The 25,053-nt window shown below is 40.0% G+C and overlaps 3 protein-coding genes and 1 long non-coding RNA gene across 10 annotated transcripts; 2 read left to right on the top strand and 2 right to left on the bottom strand.

Moving 5' to 3' along the window:
• Positions 1 to 392: 392 nt before the first annotated feature.
• LOC118242230 (adipocyte plasma membrane-associated protein) lies at positions 393 to 6,773 on the top strand. Its single transcript, XM_035531756.1, has 9 exons — positions 393 to 612; positions 912 to 1,028; positions 2,110 to 2,225; positions 2,516 to 2,608; positions 3,175 to 3,291; positions 3,497 to 3,671; positions 3,897 to 4,031; positions 4,680 to 4,872; positions 4,989 to 6,773. The coding sequence occupies exons 1-9, from the start codon at positions 521 to 523 to the stop codon at positions 5,196 to 5,198; spliced, it is 1,248 nt and encodes a 415-aa protein (XP_035387649.1). The 5' UTR covers positions 393 to 520; the 3' UTR covers positions 5,199 to 6,773.
• LOC118242231 lies at positions 6,365 to 10,535 on the bottom strand. Of its 7 annotated transcripts, none has more exons than XR_004776683.1 (5): positions 10,447 to 10,503; positions 8,164 to 8,190; positions 7,912 to 7,949; positions 7,323 to 7,373; positions 6,365 to 6,563 (listed from the first exon to the last, which is right to left on the bottom strand). It is a non-coding gene; the product is annotated as an uncharacterized LOC118242231 (long non-coding RNA). The 7 variants fall into 7 exon arrangements; XR_004776685.1 differs by lacking the exon at positions 10,447 to 10,503 and adding an exon at positions 9,119 to 9,463; XR_004776684.1 differs by lacking the exon at positions 7,323 to 7,373.
• LOC113572735 (adipocyte plasma membrane-associated protein) lies at positions 9,917 to 16,353 on the top strand. The gene is made up of 9 exons (XM_027002548.2): positions 9,917 to 10,138; positions 10,440 to 10,553; positions 11,636 to 11,751; positions 12,042 to 12,134; positions 12,702 to 12,818; positions 13,023 to 13,197; positions 13,423 to 13,557; positions 14,206 to 14,398; positions 14,515 to 16,353. Exons 1-9 carry the CDS (start codon positions 10,047 to 10,049, stop codon positions 14,722 to 14,724), a joined length of 1,245 nt encoding a protein of 414 aa, XP_026858349.2. The 5' UTR covers positions 9,917 to 10,046; the 3' UTR covers positions 14,725 to 16,353.
• On the bottom strand, positions 15,897 to 17,062 carry LOC113572740 (cystatin-F). The gene is made up of 4 exons (XM_027002556.2): positions 16,951 to 17,062; positions 16,548 to 16,705; positions 16,348 to 16,467; positions 15,897 to 16,092 (listed from the first exon to the last, which is right to left on the bottom strand). Exons 1-4 carry the CDS (start codon positions 17,006 to 17,008, stop codon positions 16,003 to 16,005), a joined length of 426 nt encoding a protein of 141 aa, XP_026858357.1. The 5' UTR covers positions 17,009 to 17,062; the 3' UTR covers positions 15,897 to 16,002.
• Between the last annotated feature and the right edge of the window lie 7,991 nt (positions 17,063 to 25,053).

The following is a 25,053-nucleotide window of genomic DNA, read 5'->3' as shown; positions in this document are numbered from 1 at the left end:
AGCCATACAGAAACATAACTAGCTATGGTAATAAAGCCACTTTGAAGTTTTGTATCAATTTTGCAATTCTGTATATTAACGCTACCTACACCAAAAACCATTTTTCTGTGAATAATTTGCTAGCTGTTTTGTTGTTTGCGTGCAATTTTTACATGCTAGTTGTCTACTTTAAGTCACTGTATGAAACTGTTTTGATAAACAAACCTATATTAATCACTAGCGATTCATAATTTTGGTACCGATTTTGGTACCGATTATTACCCGTGCTGCAAACAGAATTTCCTGGAAGGAAGTGGATGACCTTTTTTTAAATTAGCGTGGAAAGTAGCACTAGTCCTTAGCTTTGCGATGTCCCACTCTACTCTACCAGACTGCCAGTGCTGCGGCGAGAAGCGCGCAGACAAAAACATTACTAGCTAGCGACGTTTTTCCGTTGCAATGTGAACTACTCTTTCTAGCTTCTTATAGTATAAATATCGTGAACGTAACAGAAGGGTATTCAAGGACAGACGAACTCAGTATGAACGAACCTGAAGGACTGCGATTCAGGAGGCTAAACAGACCTCAAATAATAACAGACGAAACCCATGAACCACAATACAAAGGCACGAGGTGAGTTATTAGCCAAACAACAGGCTAGATTTTTTAGTTAGCTAGGTTAAAGTGCTATCTGCCCAATAATCGATTTACTACTACAACAACAACAAAAAAAGTGAGTGGGACGGTTAGGTAGCTTATTTCGCTGTAACCTGTCTAGTTAATTAGGCTATATAGGTTAGCTAGAGTTAGCTAGCAAATTGGACGTAGCTTGCAAGCTATATTTGCTGGAATTAGGACGGGAGTTGTACTGACATGTTAGCAAGGTAATTGTATCAAATAAATTATACATTATAATGTTAAAATACTTTCAGCACTTACAGTGGAAAGGTATTCCGAGTTACTTTGCTTACGCTGGGGGGATTCCTGCTGCTCCCGCTCATCGTGGTCGGATTTCTTCTGGAATGTCCAATTGAACCTCTGCCATTCAGGTAAGATGAACCGGTCACTGCTTAAAGGAAATGCTGATTTGCATCTCTAGTAATTGCAGTACATGCGTGCAATATGATGGGTTATATAGCTATATAGGTTATAGTCTATATAGCTAGGCTATACTTATCTATCTCTCTAGATAGATAGAAAGTTTTTAAAAACTATTTAAAGAGTTGTTAGGTTAACTTAACAAGGCTGCAGAGGATGCAGACCTATTGGCCTGATTTACTATACATTTTACCTTTATTGGCTATAATGCCATAATTGTGAATGAACTAAATGCACGTGATTTCATACAGTTGTACTTATTAAGGTTTGTTGCTGATATTTTGAACCATGGATTGCACTGGTTAGTATGCTGAATAACATGGATCATCATCTAAGCTGTACATTGTCATTGTACTTTTATTCTTTTTTTAGTGAGTTTTATAACTGGGGTATGGATTTCTGTTATTTATTTTTAACAGCATACGTTACGTAAAACTGCACTTTTGTAATGCTTGCTGTTTGCTTATCCAACATTGGCACTTTCCTGATTTCCTAAACTCTAACTGACAGGTACATATCAGTTTGATTGTGAGTTCATGGGTGATTGAAATGTTGACCATGTACTCATTTTACCTATACAAGTACATTTTTATCTAAGTTAATTTAGAAAAAGTATATTACATGTTTATTTAGAATGCCAGTTCACACTGATGCCTCATATCATGAGCTCCCATCCTCTGCAGTGCCTCCCATTTTTTGTGTGGGAGGGGGAGGGGGGATTGTTTGGTGAAGACCAAAGCCACTGCTCAGTATTCAAGCACCTTTAGCACTAAAGTTAAATCAATCTACTGTGACTCCTCATTTAGATTCATCTCGTAATTCTCTGTCAGTGCTACGTGATTGATCTTTCTGCGGCTGCAGGCAGCTATTGGCTGCTGCAGCTTGATTCCTTCAGTTCTGTATCTTAATTCACACCTTCACTGGAATTACATGCCTCTGAGAACCCAAGGCTTAATTAACGTGATTCCCCCTCTGTCCTTTTTTGTGCTTTTCTTTCATGTCTTTTTTTTAATCCTGCCCATGTCATGCTAGTCTCAGTGAGCCCCCTCTTATGACTGGGTGCTATGAACCCAACCTGAAGCTAAGGGAGGCAGAGAGACTGTTTGAGGACCAGCTCATAGGGCCAGAATCCATCACCAATATTGGAGGTTGGTACACACTTCCCTGTCTTTTTTACACCGTTTGCAGTTGTGCAATGAGTAGGTGGATCACAGTAGCAGAGGCCAGTAAGGTGAAAGGTCAAGTTTGTTGTCTGTTAAAACTCTAGTGCTTCTATGTCTTTAATATGTGTTCTGTTTGTTATTATATCATCTCTATGTGGGTTTTTTGTTGATAATTTAAAAAAAAAAAGAGTATCATATATTTATTTTGTTTCAAGTTACCGTTATTTGAGCTGCAGCTTTTAACATACATTTAAAAAACATGTTTTACATTGCAGACGTTTTATATACTGGGACTGCAGATGGAAAGATAGTAAAAATTGACGGAAGGAAAATGAATGTTTTGGCAACTCTTGGCAATCCCCCATGTGGTGAGATGATTTTAAAACAACATGCTTAACCGTTTCTTCATTGGAACTGTGACGCAACATTTCACAAACAAGTCTTTGTCAATAGAGCTGTCACTGTTGATGGACATGTCCCTTAGCTGATTAAGCACTGGGAGTTTTCGTTCACACTCATAGTTATAGTTTCTGGGTCAACTAAACCAAAAATGAAACACTGAATAGTTGTTGAGTAACTTGGATTGCAGATTGCTTATTAAACAAGTTGCACCCAGTTTGGAAGTCGATGTTTGCTTTCTCATATCCTTATATTTCTCATCTGTTTTGTTAGCTTATAACTGTACAGATAGGATGTGCATGTCAGTTATGTCATATGTGTCATGTATGTCTCTCTTGTTTAAAAAAAAAAAAAAAAAAAAGACTGAGACTGGGTATATAGTTTTGTACACAGCAGGGTGCACACTTAACTTCTTCAGTGCCTCAGTTAGTGGAATCGCTTTTCAACAGGTGATTAAAAACGCCACATAACTGCTGGCAGGTATTTCAGAGTTACGACGGGAAACCTTTTTTTCCCCTTTTTTTAAAATACGAAGGTTCTCGTGAGCAAGAGCATGTTTGTGGACGGCCACTTGGAATCAGAGTGGGCCCCAATGGGACGTTGTTTGTTGCTGATGCCTACTTGGGTCTGTTCGAGGTTAATCCAGTCACAGGTTAGAAACAATGGCGAAAATCTCGTCTTTCTCCCTTCTTTCGTCTTCTCTTTTGCGTTCTTCTTTTGCTCATTTCATCTGCTCTTGCTCTCTCCCTCACAGTTTCCCTTGCTCTCTCTAATTGTCCTGAAGCTCCCGTGCTGAGGCACAGACTTTCATGCATCAATACATGACCTGTTTCTCGGTGCATCTTTCTGGACTCCAGGCCAGTCCACACTTCTGGTCAGCACCAGGAGGATGGTCGGTGGTCGACGCTTGTCCTTCATCAACGACCTGGATGTGACTCAGGACGGAAAGAAGGTTTACTTCACTGACTCCAGTAGCAGATGGAAGCGGAGGGACTTCCTGAACCTCATCATGGAGGCCACGTCTGATGGCCGGTAAACGGCTTAAAACTCTTAACGCCTACAGTAACGTCCACAGTGCTCGAGGTTGTCCACAATGCTATTATGGCCATGGTATAAGGCCATGGTATAACTAGTATTTAGGTGTAGTGATTTTATACAGGCTGCTGCAGAGACAGTGTAGTATCCCTGATTTGTGGATAAACCATATAAATGGTTTGATCTTATGTTCTTGAAATTCTGTTATCCCCGATATTTCAGGGTTCTGGAGTATGACACTGAGACCAAAGAGGTTACTGTGATGATGGAGAACCTGCGTTTCCCTAACGGAATCCAACTCCTCCCTGATGAAGAGTCTGTCCTTGTTGCTGAAACTACAATGGCAAGAATAAGGAGGTAAGACTCCCTTTCACTGTTAGAGTTTGGGTTGGCTGCAGCAGGCGAAGAAAATTTCAGCTGCTGCAGCTTGTGCAGCCGTCTGCAGCCTCTAAGCAGCGAATGCGATTTGACTCAGTATTTCATGCTGTGCTCTGGAACACGGCCTTGATACAGGGAGGCTTTTCAGATTCATACCAAATTCTGCACATCAAATCAACTTTACCTTCCCTTTTCTTTTTCTCAGCTCCAACTCACCCCCCCCCCCCTCCCTCCAACTGAATGTTGCTTATTTTAGATGTTCTCCATTTGGCCTTGGGTCCATTCACTCCCCTGTCAACTTCCTTTGCCTTATCACTTCTCCCAACTGAGTTCTGTATGTAAATGTGTTCCACCCCCTCTCACAGCTGTCTTACTTTTCCCATCTGCTCCAGGCAGTGTGAATTCCCTAAGAACCTCACCTGGATAAGTGATGCAAGCTTGCTGTTGCCTAGGAAACAAGATCCCTCATTAAGCTATCAAGTGTGGAGAGACAGATGGCATGTTAGCACTAATAGTGAAGCTACTATGGGCATAGAGAGCAGTAGCGTGTAGGAAAAGCTTATATAGCCTCCACGCTTGCTGTGGAGGCAGTCTTCAACATCTCTTGACTCTTTGAATTCCCCTCAGGGTCCATGTTGCTGGTCTCAATAAAGGAGGCATGGACACTTTCACTGACAATCTCCCTGGTTTCCCTGACAACATCCGGCGCAGCTCCTCTGGGGGTTATTGGGTGGTGATGTCTGTTGTGCGGCTAAACCCTGGTTTCTCCATGCTCGACTTCCTGTCCCAAAGGCCCTGGATAAAGAAACTCATATTCAAGGTGCGTACATAAGATGCATGCAGCCTGTTGTGCTCCTGCTTGTTTGGCATGAAAACTTGCAGCCTCACCAGCTCCTTCATGCCTAAGCCCCAACATGTGCGTCCATGTGCTTTCAGCTCTTCAGCCAGGACATGCTGTTGAAGTTCGTGCCGCGCTACAGCCTGGTGGTGGAGCTGCAGGAGGGTGGAGCGTGTGTACGGAGCTTCCACGACCCCCACGGCACCGTGGCCGCCTATGTCAGCGAAGCGCACGAGCACAACGGCCACCTCTACCTGGGATCCTTCCGCTCGCCGTACTTGTGCAAGCTGGACCTGAGCAAAGTTTGAAATAAGCTCACCGCTCAGCCCAGCAAGGAGCCACAGAGTCAGGGAAGCATTTGTTGGGGTTGCTTTACCTGTTTCATTTCACATTGCCTCCAGAAACAAAGCAGGCAACACTTGTGGCACATTAACTGGACCGCACAGAAACGTCTGTCTTGAAGTGAACAACCTGAATCCCTCATGTCCATTCCTGCATTGGATGACGTTCTTTTCTTGTTTTCGTTTTTCTTTTTCTTTCTTTCAGCTCTTACTTATACTTTTATTTTTCTAACCCACATGAGTGTAATGCTGCGTTTTCTCCCTTTTCATGTGATCCGATGTAAGCATGTCTAGAAAATGCGCCAGGTTGCTGTATTAAAGAAAGTGCCCCTGTTCCCACATAAGAGGTGCACCATGTCTTCACCTTGCACTGAGCTGTCATCTAGCCCTTAAAAATAGTCACCATTTTTCTTACACATGCTATGACTGAAATATCAGCGCTAAAGATTACTTGAGAATTGTGTGACTTCATGCAACACTGGAATGTAGATTGTGAATGTGGGCACTTCCACAGAATTCCCGTTCCATTTCCGTTAGCAATTCCTCCCTATCTCTTTGGTCTACCCAGACTAGCTAATATATTTTATATATAAAGATTATTTAGTAACCTTTCATTCTTTTTAGTGTGGGTTTCACACTGACACCTGCATCAGTGTTGGTGAGGAGTTTCTGATCTTCCATTCACATAGACCATCTTGGCTTTGAAAATGGTACTGATAAGTAGCAATAATTTCCTGCTGTATGCTTATGTCTGTGTGTGAATATATGGTGTCATGCACATTTCAGGGCAATTATGTCCTGGCTTGTGGAAAACAAATCTGTTCATATGAACACATCTAAACCTTCCATGCACCTGTCCTGTGGTGGCAGGGCAAGGGATTATGTAACTTATCTGAACAGCTACTGGACCCAAAAGAAACCAATAACATGATCAATGATCTGGTGTAGTGTTACCAGTCTTCCTCAGCACATCACAAGCTCTTATCCCCCAGAATAATAATAATATTATTATTATTATTATTATTATTATTAACAGATTGTCACATGCAAGCCAAATCTTCTGAACATAGTCAATTGTGTGTGATGATAGAATGTTAACCAGTCTATTACCAATTATCAAAATCACTTTAAACTTCGTACCAGTTCGATGTTTTATTTTGTGGCAGCTCATACTATGCCAATGCAGATTCTTGTTGCTTGTATTGTTGAAAGAAAAAAAAACATTCTGGTAAACATGGGATATTACTTGTTTAAAGGATTACAGATGAAGAATGTGGTTTTCATTATCTTCAACCATGGAATTGCCCACACCTCAAAATTACAGTGGAAAGTCTGAAAGATGGAGAGAAAAAAACTTTGCTAAAGATATGTCTAATACTCAATATCTAAGATGAATTAATGAACGCTTGGTTCAATCAAAGAATGCATTACTGAATAAAATGTAATAGCTGCAGTGAATTTATTTTGTCCAGTGCTTTGTGAATTCTCAATCAAACATTTCTCAGATGAGACCTTTTCTTAAAATAAACAAGTGGAGACGAACTTGGCACAGGCTTTTCTTTCTTAGTGAAAGAGCAGGTATATAACCATGATTGGTTCATATGAAATATTGATGTTGCGATGCCACCATTTGTGTACAAATGCTTTTGTGAACTACTTGCTAGATATACTGTAGTTCAGTGGATTTAGGATTTTACAGATTGTGTAAGGTTGCTAAGTGAACAAGAACTATACACAAGTTCTTAAATGTCCATTTTAAAAGGCATATATTTAAATACTCTAAACATACTGGACCAAAAAATAAACATTTTAATAATCAGAGGGAAAAGACCTGTGGTTTACAGTGGAGATTGAGAGCTGAGGAAAAACAATGTTCACCACAGTGGTGCCTGTCTAAACATGCCCTTCCATCTGTAACTCTGCCATTTGTTAAAGATAGCAAAAAACATTTTAAATATAATTCTGTTCAGTACAAAATCTGTAAACTATCAAATTCAGAGTTGCAGGAACCGTAGGCATGTACTTATCTTACAAATACACCCTGAACAGTATGCAGCAGCTCACACCCAGTGCTAATACTCAGTCATGCACCTGCATTCTTTTGTGAAGAAATATCAGCTTCTGGTTTATCAATTCAATGTCCTGCAACGAAACATTTGTATTACACTGGTTTAATTAAAAAGGTAAGTTATTTAGGACGGTCATTGTAGTGTGCTTATTTACTTTGATCATCTTTTCATGTCATTTTTGCTTGATTTGAGGAAGGTGTGCCTCCAGCCTTTCAATCTAAAATGACAGTAACTTATGACCAGGCTGTAGCAAAGGAAAATATATTATGCTGCACCACATGTAATGACAGAGAGAGAACATTGTCCAAGGACATACAATATCTGAATGGAGATAAGTGATTTTTCCCTTCAGTATTCTATAAAGGTGATGAGACTATTCAGATGATCTTATCCTCCTCACAACTCTGCAGGCTTGAGTTCAAGGTTCTGTTAATCACTGCCATGGCAATACTTCTGGGTCTTGAACTGACTTCATTTATATAAGGTCACACCATATGTCAAAAACAGTTTAAGAATGCAAAACTATCATTCATTATCATAAAACATTCAAGGTTTTAATCAAAATTTAAATCTTAACTTTCACACCACAAAATGAGTATAAGTAACCATACCATGCTGAAAGTATTTTGCCACCTCCAAGACATAAGGCCTGGATTGTAAGATATACAAGATTTTAATGAATGAAAATGATAAATGATTCTGCATTTTGTCAGTATGGTTGTGTAATATACTTAATCTTATAGATAAATTTGGCTCAGTAATAAGATACTTCATAAAAATGCTACTGACTATTGCCAAGTCTTGTGAAATGTAAAATTGCTTTACTTTATTGTTTTTTATATATACAAAATGAATAGACTTACATTTGTTTGCTGTTTACTGGTATTAATCTGTTCAGTGGGATTAAAAACCCTTGATTATTTCATGTCTGAGATGACATGTTCATCGTATAGAATTACATACAGAATTACTTTATATATTCCATTATAACCCTTGCACCCAATAAATCAAGCATGTTTAAGAATATTAGTTATATTTACAAATGGTCAGTCCAATTTTTCAAAATACTTTGAACACCATCTGAGCACTGTCCAGTCTGAAAGACTGGGCTAAAATCTGAGGAAATAGGGGAGAAATGTATATTATATATATATATATATATATATATATATACACACACACACACAAACCGTAAAATACAAAGGTAACCAAATACTTTGTGAAGAACAATTTCAGACAAAGAGGAGACGAAACATACCTGTCTTGCTGTGGTCATTTTTGTCCCCATGGGAATATGCACCTCCCTTAAAGCTATAACCCTGTCATCTAAATAACTAGTGATCACTATTGTTTCGCTGCAAATGGATAACTAATCAGCTTTGTTTCATATATTGTGTACTACATTACAATGTCTACTGCCTCTACATCTCTATCTAGCTACAGTACACTACAGCTACTCCGTAGAACCTTCTTCACCTACCGTTAGCTAGGTGAATAACGCTAGGTTAATTAGCTTAGCTAACTAGCTAGATAACCTAACCACTAGCCTTGCTGCTAGCCATGTGCGTTACATCAAGCAGGAACGACCAAGTCTCCCAAAAAGGGGAAGAGGTCTATAAAATGTTTTTACAGTGAAAATTGTGTCATTCGGCGAATAGAGATAAAGCCAGGTCTCAGTATGCTAGCTAGCCTAGCTAGCTAGCATACACAGCCAAAGTACTTAACGTTGCTATAGTAACAAGGCTAAAGCATATTGTGTCACATAAAATTAAATCATATAAATGATAAACATTATAATTACTGCTAAATTAAACCAACCGTTAAGGTCAAGCCTCTTCAACGCAATCCAGACTCCTTCAAGTGCATTTTCCACACTTGACATTGGACAAATTATACGACTAAACGACTCCCTGAAGACTATTTTCGAGAATACAACGACCATAGAAACAATGTGAAATCAGCAACTCTAAACAAGACTCCAATCCGGAAGTTTGTTTTTCTGAATATCTCAAAATAAAAGCCTCGCTTGAATTATGAATAACACAGGCATACGTACCATTCGGTAATAATTTAGAAATTTTATCTTTCATTATCTTTCATAGAAGCACTATTGGGGGCGCTCTTTATGATACTGATCAGTAATATCGCACCAGTACCACAGCACTACTTTGTCAATTCTGGCTTATTTCATTTACATTGTAAAAACTTTAGGTATGTGGGGCATACAGCCATACAGAAACATAACTAGCTATGGTAATAAAGCCACTTTGAAGTTTTGTATCAATTTTGCAATTCTGTATATTAACGCTACCTACACCAAAAACCATTTTTCTGTGAATAATTTGCTAGCTGTTTTGTTGTTTGCGTGCAATTTTTACATGCTAGTTGTCTACTTTAAGTCACTGTATGAAACTGTTTTGATAAACAAACCTATATTAATCACTAGCGATTCATAATTTTGGTACCGATTTTGGTACCGATTATTACCCGTGCTGCAAACAGAATTTCCTGGAAGGAAGTGGATGACCTTTTTTTAAATTAGCGTGGAAAGTAGCACTAGTCCTTAGCTTTGCGATGTCCCACTCTACTCTACCAGACTGCCAGTGCTGCGGCGAGAAGCGCGCAGACAAAAACATTACTAGCTAGCGACGTTTTTCCGTTGCAATGTGAACTACTCTTTCTAGCTTCTTATAGTATAAATATCGTGAACGTAACAGAAGGGTATTCAAGGACAGACGAACTCAGTATGAACGAACCTGAAGGACTGCGATTCAGGAGGCTAAACAGACCTCAAATAATAACAGACGAAACCCATGAACCACAATACAAAGGCACGAGGTGAGTAATTAGCCAAACAACAGGCTAGATTTTTTAGTTAGCTAGGTTAAAGTGCTATCTGCCCAATAATCGATTTACTACTACAACAACAACAACAACAAAGTGAGTGGGACGGTTAGATAGCTTATTTCGCTGTAACCTGTCTAGTTAATTAGGCTATATAGGTTAGCTAGAGTTAGCTAGCAAATTGGACGTAGCTTGCAAGCTATATTTGCTGGAATTAGGACGGGAGTTGTGCTGACATGTTAGCAAGGTAATTGTATCAAATAAATTATACATTATAATGTTAAAATACTTTCAGCACTTACAGTGGAAAGGTATTCCGAGTTACTTTGCTTACGCTGGGGGGATTCCTGCTGCTCCCGCTCGTGGCTGGAGTTCATCTGGAATACTCGATTGAACCTCTGCCATTCAGGTAAGATGAACCGGTCACTGCTTAAAGGAAATGCTGATTTGCATCTCTAGTAATTGCAGTACATGCGTGCAATATGATGGGTTATATAGCTATATAGGTTATAGTCTATATAGCTAGGCTATACTTATCTATCTCTCTAGATAGATAGAAAGTTTTTAAAAACTATTTAAAGAGTTGTTAGGTTAACTTAACAAGGCTGCAGAGGATGCAGACCTATTGGCCTGATTTACTATACATTTTACCTTTATTGGCTATAATGCCATAATTGTGAATGAACTAAATGCACGTGATTTCATACAGTTGTACTTATTAAGGTTTGTTGCTGATATTTTGAACCATCGATTGCACTGGTTAGTATGCTGAATAACATGGATCATCATCTAAGCTGTACATTGTCATTGTACTTTTATTCTTTTTTTAGTGAGTTTTATAACTGGGGTATGGATTTCTGTTATTTATTTTTAACAGCATACGTTACGTAAAACTGCACTTTTGTAATGCTTGCTGTTTGCTTATCCAACATTGGCACTTTCCTGATTTCCTAAACTCTAACTGACAGGTACATATCAGTTTGATTGTGAGTTCATGGGTGATTGAAATGTTGACCATGTACTCATTTTACCTATACAAGTACATTTTTATCTAAGTTAATTTAGAAAAAGTATATTACATGTTTATTTAGAATGCCAGTTCACACTGATGCCTCATATCATGAGCTCCCATCCTCTGCAGTGCCTCCCATTTTTTGTGTGGGAGGGGGAGGGGGGATTGTTTGGTGAAGACCAAAACCACTGCTCAGTATTCAAGCACCTTTAGCACTAAAGTTAAATCAATCTACTGTGACTCCTCATTTAGATTCATCTCTCAATTCTCTGTCAGTGCTACGTGATTGATCTTTCTGCGGCTGCAGGCAGCTATTGATTCTGCAGCTTGATTCCTTCAGTTCCGTATCTTAATTCACACCTTCACTGGGATTACATGCCTCTGAGAACCCAAGGCTTAATTAACGTGATTCCCCCTCTGTCCTTTTTTGTGCTTTTCTTTCATGTCTTTTTTTTTTAATCCTGCCCATGTCATGCTAGTCTCAGTGAGTCCCCTCTTATGACTGGGTGCTATGAACCCAACCTGAAGCTAAGGGAGGCAGAGAGACTGTTTGAGGACCAGCTCATAGGGCCAGAATCCATCACCAATATTGGAGGTTGGTACACACTTCCCTGTCTTTTTTACACCGTTTGCAGTTGTGCAATGAGTAGGTGGATCACAGTAGCAGAGGCCAGTAAGGTGAAAGGTCAAGTTTGTTGTCTGTTAAAACTCTAGTGCTTCTATGTCTTTAATATGTGTTCTGTTTGTTATTATATCATCTCTATGTGGGTTTTTTGTTGATAATTTAAAAAAAAAAAGAGTATCATATATTTATTTTGTTTCAAGTTACCGTTATTTGAGCTGCAGCTTTTAACATACATTTAAAAAACATGTTTTACATTGCAGACGTTTTATATACTGGGACTGCAGATGGAAAGATAGTAAAAATTGACGGAAGGAAAATGAATGTTTTGGCAACTCTTGGCAATCCCCCATGTGGTGAGATGATTTTAAAACAACATGCTTAACCGTTTCTTCATTGGAACTGTGACGCAACATTTCACAAACAAGTCTTTGTCAATAGAGCTGTCACTGTTGATGGACATGTCCCTTAGCTGATTAAGCACTGGGAGTTTTCGTTCACACTCATAGTTATAGTTTCTGGGTCAACTAAACCAAAAATGAAACACTGAATAGTTGTTGAGTAACTTGGATTGCAGATTGCTTATTAAACAAGTTGCACCCAGTTTGGAAGTCGATGTTTGCTTTCTCATATCCTTATATTTCTCATCTGTTTTGTTAGCTTATAACTGTACAGATAGGATGTGCATGTCAGTTATGTCATATGTGTCATGTATGTCTCTCTTGTTTAAAAAAAAAAAAAAAAAAAAAGACTGAGACTGGGTATATAGTTTTGTACACAGCAGGGTGCACACTTAACTTCTTCAGTGCCTCAGTTAGTGGAATCGCTTTTCAACAGGTGATTAAAAACGCCACATAACTGCTGGCAGGTATTTCAGAGTTACGACGGGAAACCTTTTTTTCCCCTTTTTTTAAAATACGAAGGTTCTCGTGAGCAAGAGCATGTTTGTGGACGGCCACTTGGAATCAGAGTGGGCCCCAATGGGACGTTGTTTGTTGCTGATGCCTACTTGGGTCTGTTCGAGGTTAATCCAGTCACAGGTTAGAAACAATGGCGAAAATCTCGTCTTTCTCCCTTCTTTCGTCTTCTCTTTTGCGTTCTTCTTTGCTCATTTCATCTGCTCTTGCTCTCTCCCTCACAGTTTCCCTTGCTCTCTCTAATTGTCCTGAAGCTCCCGTGCTGAGGCACAGACTTTCATGCATCAATACATGACCTGTTTCTCGGTGCATCTTTCTGGACTCCAGGCCAGTCCACACTTCTGGTCAGCACCAGGAGGATGGTCGGTGGTCGACGCTTGTCCTTCATCAACGACCTGGATGTGACTCAGGACGGAAAGAAGGTTTACTTCACTGACTCCAGTAGCAGATGGAAGCGGAGGGACTTCCTGAACCTCATCATGGAGGCCACGTCTGATGGCCGGTAAACGGCTTAAAACTCTTAACGCCTACAGTAACGTCCACAGTGCTCGAGGTTGTCCACAATGCTATTATGGCCATGGTATAAGGCCATGGTATAACTAGTATTTAGGTGTAGTGATTTTATACAGGCTGCTGCAGAGACAGTGTAGTATCCCTGATTTGTGGATAAACCATATAAATGGTTTGATCTTATGTTCTTGAAATTCTGTTATCCCCGATATTTCAGGGTTCTGGAGTATGACACTGAGACCAAAGAGGTTACTGTGATGATGGAGAACCTGCGTTTCCCTAACGGAATCCAACTCCTCCCTGATGAAGAGTCTGTCCTTGTTGCTGAAACTGCAATGGCAAGAATAAGGAGGTAAGACTCCCTTTCACTGTTAGAGTTTGGGTTGGCTGCAGCAGGCGAAGAAAATTTCAGCTGCTGCAGCTTGTGCAGCCGTCTGCAGCCTCTAAGCAGCGAATGCGATTTGACTCAGTATTTCATGCTGTGCTCTGGAACACGGCCTTGATACAGGGAGGCTTTTCAGATTCATACCAAATTCTGCACATCAAATCAACTTTACCTTCCCTTTTCTTTTTCTCAGCTCCAACTCACCCCCCCCCCCCTCCCTCCAACTGAATGTTGCTTATTTTAGATGTTCTCCATTTGGCCTTGGGTCCATTCACTCCCCTGTCAACTTCCTTTGCCTTATCACTTCTCCCAACTGAGTTCTGTATGTAAATGTGTTCCACCCCCTCTCACAGCTGTCTTACTTTTCCCATCTGCTCCAGGCAGTGTGAATTCCCTAAGAACCTCACCTGGATAAGTGATGCAAGCTTGCTGTTGCCTAGGAAACAAGATCCCTCATTAAGCTACCAAGTGTGGAGAGACAGATGGCATGTTAGCACTAATAGTGAAGCTACTATGGGCATAGAGAGCAGTAGCGTGTAGGAAAAGCTTATATAGCCTCCACGCTTGCTGTGGAGGCAGTCTTCAACATCTCTTGACTCTTTGAATTCCCCTCAGGGTCCATGTTGCTGGTCTCAATAAAGGAGGCATGGACACTTTCACTGACAATCTCCCTGGTTTCCCTGACAACATCCGGCGCAGCTCCTCTGGGGGTTATTGGGTGGTGATGTCTGTTGTGCGGCTAAACCCTGGTTTCTCCATGCTCGACTTCCTGTCCCAAAGGCCCTGGATAAAGAAACTCATATTCAAGGTGCGTACATAAGATGCATGCAGCCTGTTGTGCTCCTGCTTGTTTGGCATGAAAACCTGCAGCCTCACCAGCTCCTTCATGCCTAAGCCCCAACATGTGCGTCCATGTGCTTTCAGCTCTTCAGCCAGGACATGCTGTTGAAGTTCGTGCCGCGCTACAGCCTGGTGGTGGAGCTGCAGGAGGGTGGAGCGTGTGTACGGAGCTTCCACGACCCCCACGGCACCGTGGCCGCCTATGTCAGCGAAGCGCACGAGCACAACGGCCACCTCTACCTGGGATCCTTCCGCTCGCCGTACTTGTGCAAGCTGGACCTGAGCAAAGTTTGAAATAAGCTCACCGCTCAGCCCAGCAAGGAGCCACAGAGTCAGGGAAGCATTTGTTGGGGTTGCTTTACCTGTTTCATTTCACATTGCCTCCAGAAACAAAGCAGGCAACACTTGTGGCACATTAACTGGACCGCACAGAAACGTCTGTCTTGAAGTGAACAACCTGAATCCCTCATGTCCATTCCTGCATTGGATGACGTTCTTTTCTTGTTTTCGTTTTTCTTTTTCTTTCTTTCAGCTCTTACTTATACTTTTATTTTTCTAACCCACATGAGTGTAATGCTGCGTTTTCTCCCTTTTCATGTGATCCGATGTAAGCATGTCTAGAAAATGCGCCAGGTTGCTGTATTAAAGAAAGTGCCCCTGTTCCCACATAAGAGGTGCACCATGTCTTCACCTTGCACTGAGCTGTCATCTAGCCCTTAAAAATAGTCACCATTTTTCTTACACATGCTATGACTGAAATATCAGCGCTAAAGATTACTTGAGAATTGTGTGACTTCATGCAACACTGGAATGTAGATTGTGAATGTGGGCACTTCCACAGAATTCCCCTGTTCCATTTCCGTTAGCAATTCCTCCCTATCTCTTTGGTCTACCCAGACTAGCTAATATATTTTATATATAAAGATTATTTAGTAACCTTTCATTCTTTTTAGTGTGGGTTTCACTGACACCTGCATCAGTGTTGGTGAGGAGTTTCTGATCTTCCATTCACATAGACCATCTTGGCTTTGAAAATGGTACTGATAAGTAGCAATAATTTCCTGCTGTATGCTTATGTCTGTGTGTGAATATATGGTGTCATGCACATTTCAGGGCAATTATGTCCTGGCTTGTGGAAAACAAATCTGTTCATATGAACACATCTAAACCTTCCATGCACCTGTCCTGTGGTGGCAGGGTAAGGGATTATGTAACTTATCTGAACAGCTACTGGACCCAAAAGAAACCAATAACATGATCAATGATCTGGTGTAGTGTTACCAGTCTTCCTCAGCACATCACAAGCTCTTATCCCCCAGAATAATAATAATATTATTATTATTATTATTATTATTATTAACAGATTGTCACATGCAAGCCAAATCTTCTGAACATAGTCAATTGTGTGTGATGATAGAATGTTAACCAGTCTATTACCAATTATCAAAATCACTTTAAACTGTTCGTACCAGTTCGATGTTTTATTTTGTGGCAGCTCATACTATGCCAATGCAGATTCTTGTTGCTTGTATTGTTGAAAGAAAAAAAAAACATTCTGGTAAACATGGGATATTACTTGTTTAAAGGATTACAGATGAAGAATGTGGTTTTCATTATCTTCAACCATGGAATTGCCCACACCTCAAAATTACAGTGGAAAGTCTGAAAGATGGAGAGAAAAAAACTTTGCTAAAGATATGTCTAATACTCAATATCTAAGATGAATGAATGAACGCTTGGTTCAATCAAAGAATGCATTACTGGATAAAATGTAATAGCTGCAGTGAATTTATTTTTCCAGTGCTTTCTCTTGTCTGGGGTCTCAAACTGACAGGATTGAACCTGTTTGACTGAACCAGGATTGTCCACCTCACCTCACTCTTTACTGTCATAGTTCTTTAAAAGTAAACACTATACCTGTTGTAGCCTGTGGTTTGTCTGGAAGGCACAGTCATCCAAGTCAACATTGATCTCTCTCTTCTTGCAGACAGTTCGAGAAATTTCCATTTTCAGGATGTACTTTACTCCTTTAACAACCTACAGCCAAACAGTTGGTACTCCATTAGCTGTATTGTACATTGCATATATGAACACTAGCAGTTGATGGGGGACTGTACCTGTTTTTGTGCTTCATTGACAGCTGATTTCTTGAAAAAAAATGCATCGTTGGACTCGTTGTTAAAGGAGTAGGTTGCAGTTAAGATAGCCTTTTTAACTTCTGCGTCATTTTTGCTGATATTTTGTGCTTTTCCAGGAATTAGTAGCGGCTTTGCCTCTGAAAGGGGTTCGAACAACTTACCACTGCATGTCTGATGAAAACATTTGATAATGGAAGTTGTCCATGCCTACATTTATTCTTGGTGTTTTAAAGGCAGGTTTTGAATTTGTGTGCCAATGTAGACCCCATGTAAGTAGACCACAAAATCTCCAAACAAATTTCACCCAACCACATTAAGAATTTACATACGAAAATAAAAGATAGAAATCCAAAAGTTTAAGTCAAATGAATTGAGTTCTTACCAAGTGAGCACAACCCAGCCAAAAGAAAGAGGAGAATGAAATGATGACAGACGTCCATGTCTGTGCAACCACCCAGTCTGCGTAGCTACTTCCTGTGCAGCAACACTTAAACCACTCTTGTTTAACTGATGCACTTTAGTTTAGTCACATGTATCGTTGCATAAAGTGTAGTTAAAATAACATACTTCATATATATCAGTATGAGGAACTTCACAGAACATATACCAGTGAAGCCAATTAATTAAGTATTAAGTGTTAAGTATTATTTTAGTGTTTTAATCTAATGTTGGTCTGTTTTCATGGTCAAAACAATTCAAACATTTGACAACAACAAAAAAGTATTGCTATTCATTCTTATTGTTTCTGCTTTAAATATCAAGTTGATCTTCCGAGAGACTGACATCACAAGTGACAGCAATAAATAAAGCTATAGTTACTTTGAAGGCAGCCACCAGACCCCCAGCGGTTTCCCACACATCCTGTCTTCAAACTAAACTCATAACCACTCCACGTCATTGAAGAGTGGGCCATTTCATGAGGGACCAAGTGAGGCCTATAAGTGAAGGAAGAGTTTTAAAAAAAAAACTGGCTTAAAATCAGTCCTTGGCTTTTGTCAAGAGTTTGCTGCATATTTATCTGAAGGTGAGGGAGTCGCTTTAATCTTTAACTAGTTGAACATTGGTCAAAAGTGACAGGTCAGTACTGAATGGCAGCGTTTGTTAAAATGTCTACGCTTGCCGTCTGTGTAGATACAAATATATTTTTTCCCAGCAGGTGACGCTGATGCTATAATATTTGTGTGGTCTGCCGCATGGGGAACCAGGGTGCTCACGTTGCTCTCTACAGAGGGTAATTGCTGCTGTCAGATCCTAGAAAAAGAAACATCCATTATTAAACAATCAGAAACTGATTAAATTCGAGCCTCTGGGAATATGAGCATTATCTACATACGTCCAAATAAAATGTGCACTATGATTCAGTTGATTCTTTTCTCCAAAAGTCGAAACAATTTAGACACAGTATGCTTTCAAAAAGTGTTTTCCATGCCGATATCCCGTTTTGCTCTTTTTGTGTGCAGCTCAGAGAGGCATAAGACTCATGGAGGAAAGACTATAAAATGTAATGACTTCTCTTTCCCGAGCTTTGTAGATGTATAATACCTGATTAATTAACTCCCCTTAAAGACAAATCAAACCACTGCACTTCTGTTGCCCCCTAACTTTATGCGTCTACGTTTGTAAACCCGAGGTGCACCTGTCAAAAGTGTCTTTACGACTCCGAATATGGAAATCACGTCGAACCCCTCTCCCGTATCTTATCTGATCGTGATTCAGCTTTGCCACTTCACACTAAATTGGATGCTATTTCTTTATTTATTAACCATGCTGCGGCGGAAGAACGCGCTGCCGTATCCTCGCCCGCAGATGAGAGGGGACGCGGCTCGCACAGGCGCGCGCTTGCTGAACCCCTGCTGCCCGAATGCCTCCCCATCTGCTGTTTCGCGGCTCGTACTCCAGCAGTCCCGCGTGTCGAGGGCATGTTTTTTTTATGGCGACCCTGGCAGAGTAGCACCCACACCCTGATGCTGCCAGGAACTGCTCACAACGCAAGGACAGGTGGCGTTTGTGAAGATGAGCAGGACCTTACCAGTCACGCTGGTTTGGTTCCCTCTGCCGACCTTATGTAGTCTATGGACATTCTAAATATAACAGTAATTGCAAATGCAAACAATACGCATCTGACACAATTTCTTTAGAACTGCACTGAAATGAAAAATATATAATGAATACATTTAGTCTTGTTTGTTCTTTTTTTTGTTGTTGTTTGTTTTTTTGTATTTTTGTAGGCCCTACAGATAGTAATTTTTATGTGACCTTTTGTGGATTCAAAGAATAATTGATAATATTTTTAATCCAAATTAATCTGATTTTATAACCTTTTTTAAAATTCCTGTTTTGTTCCACAGTTCTCAACCTCAAAACGGAGCAAACATTAATCTAACTGAACTTCTCTGGGTTAATATGTGATGAATTCTGATATGACAGCTCTCTCTGGGGTCCCATGGCAACAGATCAGATACGTATCCAATCTGAGGTAGAGGGCCATATCTTATGTGAAAAGGTCAGATATTGTAGGCAAAAACCAGTTCTGTAAGGTAGAGTCCTACAGATGCTGTCTTCACAGAAGCTGCACTGACTTTATGTATACCACGCGTGCTATATGCAAAATGCAATCACCACCCACTTTATTAAACACTCCTAGTTCACACTACACCCACTGGCGCTTTCAAAGGTATGCCCACCTTACATTCATAGGTGTACAATTACAGACTGTAGCCCATCTGTTGTTCAGGTTGTCACCCTCTACCTTGTTCATGACTAGTCAGACCACAGGAATACTTCTGAGCAGATATTCTCTGGGTGGCAGACCATTCTTCACACAGCTGTAACACTGACTTGATGGAATGGTAGTGGGTGTTGTGCAGATATGAGCACATCAGGGACAGAAACTAGTAGTGTTTTCATTTTTGTCGATGTCACTGTTGGATTGAGAGTGGTCTGTCACCTAAAAATATCTAACCTGAATATTTAATGCATATCTGATCTCCTCAAGTCAGACTTGTAATGGGGCTCCAAAATTGCTTGCCGCCATATGTGCTGGAACGATAGCTATATCAAACAGATTTTTTTGGAAAGTTTTTTTGGCACCGAGGCAAATTCTGAGATGGATATGCACGTATCCATGCTTGCTGATGGGCCTGTTGAGTTTAGGCAGGGAAAGAACGCGTGTGTTAGTGACCACTTCAGGATATGGGCTGCCCGGAGCTCTTAGTGCCAGGCCATGTGCAGGACCATGTGACAGGAGAGAGTGCCAAGAGGCACAGTGATGAGCTTTAAACATGTGTCTCAAAGCTAGTACCTGGAGGTAGGATTGTGGCCACAAAGCAGAGTTATGGTCCTGTGACACTTTAGTAAATAGTTCATGTAAGGGAACAGAGTAATTGAATGGCTTGCTTATTATGCATGCTTATCATGTTCATGCAAAAAAATCAATTAATACATAAGCCTGTATTAATAATAATCCTATATTATCTGCTCCATTGACAGTAGCATTTGTTTTTTTCATTGCCCATGAGCCACAGTGAAAATCTTTTTTATAAAAAAAAAAAAAAAGTAAATCTATTAATATTGATTGTTAATAATTTTATTTCATTACAATGCTATCTGGATGTGAATTTACGTGTTTCCATGTAGAATACTGTATCCGTCCCTTTGTGCCATCCGGCATTTATATTCCTGTTAAGTAGCATTTTTAATAAGCGTAAGGTATTAAAGCCCATAATCCACAATCCTGCATCAACAATTAATAGACTGTGAGACCTCTGGGAAAGCATCTTTAGCACAATTGTGCACCATGGTAACTCAAATTATTCTGAGACAAGAGCCTGGCATTTTCACAGGGGTACCTCTGGGGGCTGGAGAAGGACCACACACTCCCTCTGATTAAACTATCATGGATTAAAGGAACGTGCAAACATGGGGGGGGGGGGTCACTGCGATTCTTAAGTAGCACTGTTAATCTAGTCCTAGGCATCATCAAACTATACGGTGTTGTTGAGACAGCGCTGTGATTTTTGTCACATGTCCTAGCTGTGTATGTGGTGGTAGGCCTATCTAACTAAGATGACATGTGAATCAGACTTTTAGGCAAGCTCTTTTTTGTTTATTTATTTATTTATTTATTTTGTTTATTGAAGAGGAAGTAAGTGAAGTGGAAGGGCCTGACTTTGTAGGTACCTCTGTGACTGGTTTGTCCTTAAGGACTTGGCTAAGGATTTCAGAAGCCTTTTGATGGAAAATGTCTGGCAAAATAGTAGCCCAGAAGTGCTCAGCTTGAATACAGATATGAGCAACGTTGTAGTCAGCTTGAGGAAACATCTCGCATCTCTCACGTCAGTTGGAAAAAGTTGCTTTTTAGAATACTGCCTAATTCCAAAACATTACAGTAGTAATTTGCTAAATAAGAACTTAGTTGTCAAGGAGAATCCCATCCTGCCAAACACATCTCTAATGAAGGCTCTTCTGTCTTTTGGCTCAGCTGTCCTCAAAGCTTCACTGTAACTCCTCCACGGCACATTCTTTCCTCTCAATGCCTTACAGCTTACTATGCTGAATTCCAGCTGAAATGAAGGACGTACTCAAATGCCACACATCTGTGATTCACATACCCAGAGAGGAATCACTTCAAGGTTGAAAACATGATTGAGATGCCAAAACCTTTTTAGCAAGAATGATGGATGTTTAAAAAGGAAAAAAATTGTACTTTAAGTGTTATGTATGAACATTTTAGCGCTCGTCACTCTCTTAAGAGGCTGTAGTACCTATTCATGTTTGTTTTGGTAAAAACTGAGTTGCATGGAAATCTGCTAGAACAGAAGCCACATGCCTGAAAGATGAAAATCCTCCTATTGCATGCGGTTCCCATCCCTCTCCAAGCCTTAGAAATCCAAAAGCCACCTTTGCCGATTTCTATCAGCAAAACTGATTTGTTGATGAATATGTTTTAAACAGAGGGCCATGGGAAATGAATTCAATCTTGAGTTCAATCTTAAATCTGGAAGTGGCTGTGACATTTCAGATCTATAGGGACATTCCCTGAATGAACAAGATAGATATTGTGAATCACCTGTTCAGTATTTTGCATCACACTGCTGCCATAAATTCAGAATGCCCCTGAATGAGATTAGGAGCTTTGGATGGACCAGATAACACTCTATTCTAGTCCTCAATCAGTATGACAGGAGTTTGTTTGTTTGTTTGTTTATTGTCTTTTATGAAACATGTGTCACTGCAGGAGACCATTAGTCTAACCTCACTCTACAACAGCTGGTCTCTGTGAGAAAGAGAATGCATTTAACCATGCAATCTTGTACATACTGTTTTGCTTATCTCACCCTGTGATATTCCCTACTTGAGTAATACCTCCTTCACTGTGATCATCCTTTTACATTTTATTACTGGTGCACATACCAGTGATTGACTGCTGCAGTTTCACAACAAAGAGGAAAAACCAAAAACAATTAAAAAAAAATGGATGCTATGGTTGGTGCGCAGATCAAAGTTCCTCCAAACCTCCCTCCCCGGTTGAGAAACTGGTGCAATCTGAATATAGCTCTTACCAAATCACATACAATTTATAGCTACATCTCCCTATCTAGTGCGTGTTTACATTTGCGCATGTTACATAACACATTGTGTAAATGTAAACAAGCTGTCTCCTACATCACCATGCAGCTGAGCTGAGTTCGTGTTGCAGCTCAGTGTGGATCTAGACTGCATTACCATCACAGCGGAGCCTGATGGGCTTAGATGCATATCATATTATCGGCTGTAGCGAGGTCCAAATTGTTCAATGGTGTCAAACTGCATTCCAGGAAACCCATAGTACTGCACACCTCAGTGTTTTCCTGACTCAAACGCACATATTTCTTGGTATTTCACTGATGCACTAATTCGGCTGGGGGAAAACACTAAACTCTAGACCTCCAGTATTGCAGTCTGAAACATTTAACATAGGCAGTGCTTTCTCTCTGGCTTTCTTGTAAGTTAAGAATGTAACAAGCTCTTGTGAAAGTGCAGTGTTGTTTTTGAGTGCAGCTAAAAGTGTTATTTTGAAAGGCTTTGCTATTAATATCTCCAGACATAAGGAGACCATCAATCAAGATGCTGTCACATGTACAGATTTTGAAACACTTCAGCCAAAACATTCGTTAGCTTATTTGTTCTCCATGTGAATATATCTTTGCAGACGTTACACAATAGCCCAATGATATGATTATTCAACATGTTTGAACCATTAATCTGTGTTATTAGGGGAGTAAAATAGTGAGAAATACCTCAGTGGGGAGTCTTTGTCCTCTAGAACATGTATCCATGATGTGCTACAGAAATTAAATGAATTGAAATGATGAAATAACACTCTAGTGTAATTTCACCTGATATAGTCAACCGTTGCATAGCAGCTCTAAATGTGACCAGCAAACTAAACAGTGCTAAAAATAACATGTAGCACACTGCACGTATGTGTGATATCGGTGTTTTTACACTGCCTGCATGAAGTATTTGTGCACTAGCTAAATTATTTTCCTCTCTGACAACATTAACCATTCGTTGCTTTTTTGAGGCTGTCACAGCTGCATGATGAACTTTAACCCTTTTAACACGAAAATCCACATTTCTCACCATTTTAAACAAGGCTGGCCCTCAGCTCTGCTTGGAGGGTAACCTAGCAACAGTTTGCTGAATAGTGATGCAGGATAGACGTTAGGATAGAAGCAAATCCCACCGGCACTGGATTGTAAGTGCCTTCTACTTGAGCCTGAACTTCTAACACACAGCCCTACAGTAATAAGAGTGGCATGAAATAGCATTGTTTTTCATGCTATCTGGTATTGACGTTTTCATAGTGCATATGATTTTTCGTAAATGCTATTACATAAACTGACCTTTTAAAAGAAGCAAAATACATCTATTTTCTGGAATATTCTAATTACAACTGCTGAAGCTGGCCATTGTCTCAAATCCCAACGATGTCTTGCTGATGGAATATAAAGACAGTGCTACCTATGTGTCACAATGCGGTTATTAACATCGTGGCATTGTGACATGTTTGGTAAATAGGGAAGTAGCTGTGGTTATTCACTCCACGGTTCACATCACCTCTGTGAGGTTGCCACAATGTCAATTTTAGTCATTTAAGCTCCTGCAGGGGAAGGAATGCAGATCACAGGTCATTTGTTTTTTGCCCACCCCACAAGACATTTTCTACGTTTCCTGTGGGTTACGTGGCGAGGAACTCTGTGGGAGCGCAAGATAAGGGAAGGGTCATGACGGAGAGCCTGGCACAGATGGAACGATCGATCACCAGCAGTCAGGCAGGCCAAGAAAAGCACGGGAGGTTTGTTTTTCTAGCAGGCAGAACTGATGGATGACATTAGAAAAGGCATAATGTGCTGTGCACAGCCCCCTTCTGCAACAACCACCTACCGTATGTTAATTGGCCACCACCTCACACAATGTTAATCTTCAACCCACTTGCATTAAATACCATGCTGCATCGGAGGAGGTTGTGAAGGTTGTGTGGAAGTCCATTGCCAGTGAATGAGGAATTCTGAGTTCATTCATTTCCCTTCTGATCCCTTCGAACTTCACATGCATTGATCTTCTGTGTTACCCATAATCACATGCAAATATCAATAGGTGGAAGGCTTGCATTATCTTGTCATCCATGACACCCATAGAGATCCAAGCAGGAAATAGAATCTAGAGAATTTATTAAATATATCATCATTATATCAACAAGGCAGTTACACAAGTGTGTAATCTAAGTCACAGAGATAGCATGTCTTTTAAATCTACACATTAAAGATACTATACTTTTTTTCTGTTCCTTTGTTCACATAGGTTGTACTGTATATAGCATTTACACTCAAATGCCCTGATAAGCATGTTTCATGAACCCTGACTCAAAGATATCTGGTTACACTGTGTACAGTGATCACATTAATAAAGCAATTAGAGCATTTAATCAGGATCCTGCTGCTACACACAACAGCCATGATAGTGTAGAGTTCAGAATCATTTCTTTCAGTTAAAAGTAGAAGCTAATATGCAATGTGTTGCTATGACATTCTTTATTCTTTGCTCAAAGGATATTAATTATTAAGTCTATAATAATACCCATATATTTTTCAGACGACATGTACATTGGAGACATAAAGGGACCTGTGGCAAATGAAAGCTATTATTTATAAATGTCTTCCTTCCAGGAATAAAACTTATTTAATTGATATAAAAGGTGTTATGGTGCACTCTTATGTATTATTATAACCTATAACCTTTTCATGGTTATAGAAATAATATGTTGGTGTCATAACACAGGAGGCTGAAATGGGGTTTTTGGATCCATTTATGGGATTTATTTTTAAATGAGAAAGTGGGACCCTTTGGTAAAAAATATCAAAACCACCGCTGAACAGTGAAACAAAAATGTGCATGAAAACCAAAGTGAAATCCAGAAGACAAAATCTAAAGAATTAGGCTA

This window comes from Electrophorus electricus, chromosome 11 (genome assembly GCF_013358815.1).
Source record: "Electrophorus electricus isolate fEleEle1 chromosome 11, fEleEle1.pri, whole genome shotgun sequence".
In the NCBI taxonomy this organism is placed as follows: Eukaryota; Metazoa; Chordata; class Actinopteri; order Gymnotiformes; family Gymnotidae; genus Electrophorus; species Electrophorus electricus.
The sequence above is the reverse complement of the archived record's forward strand: the minus strand, read 5'-3'. Positions and strand labels throughout refer to the sequence as shown.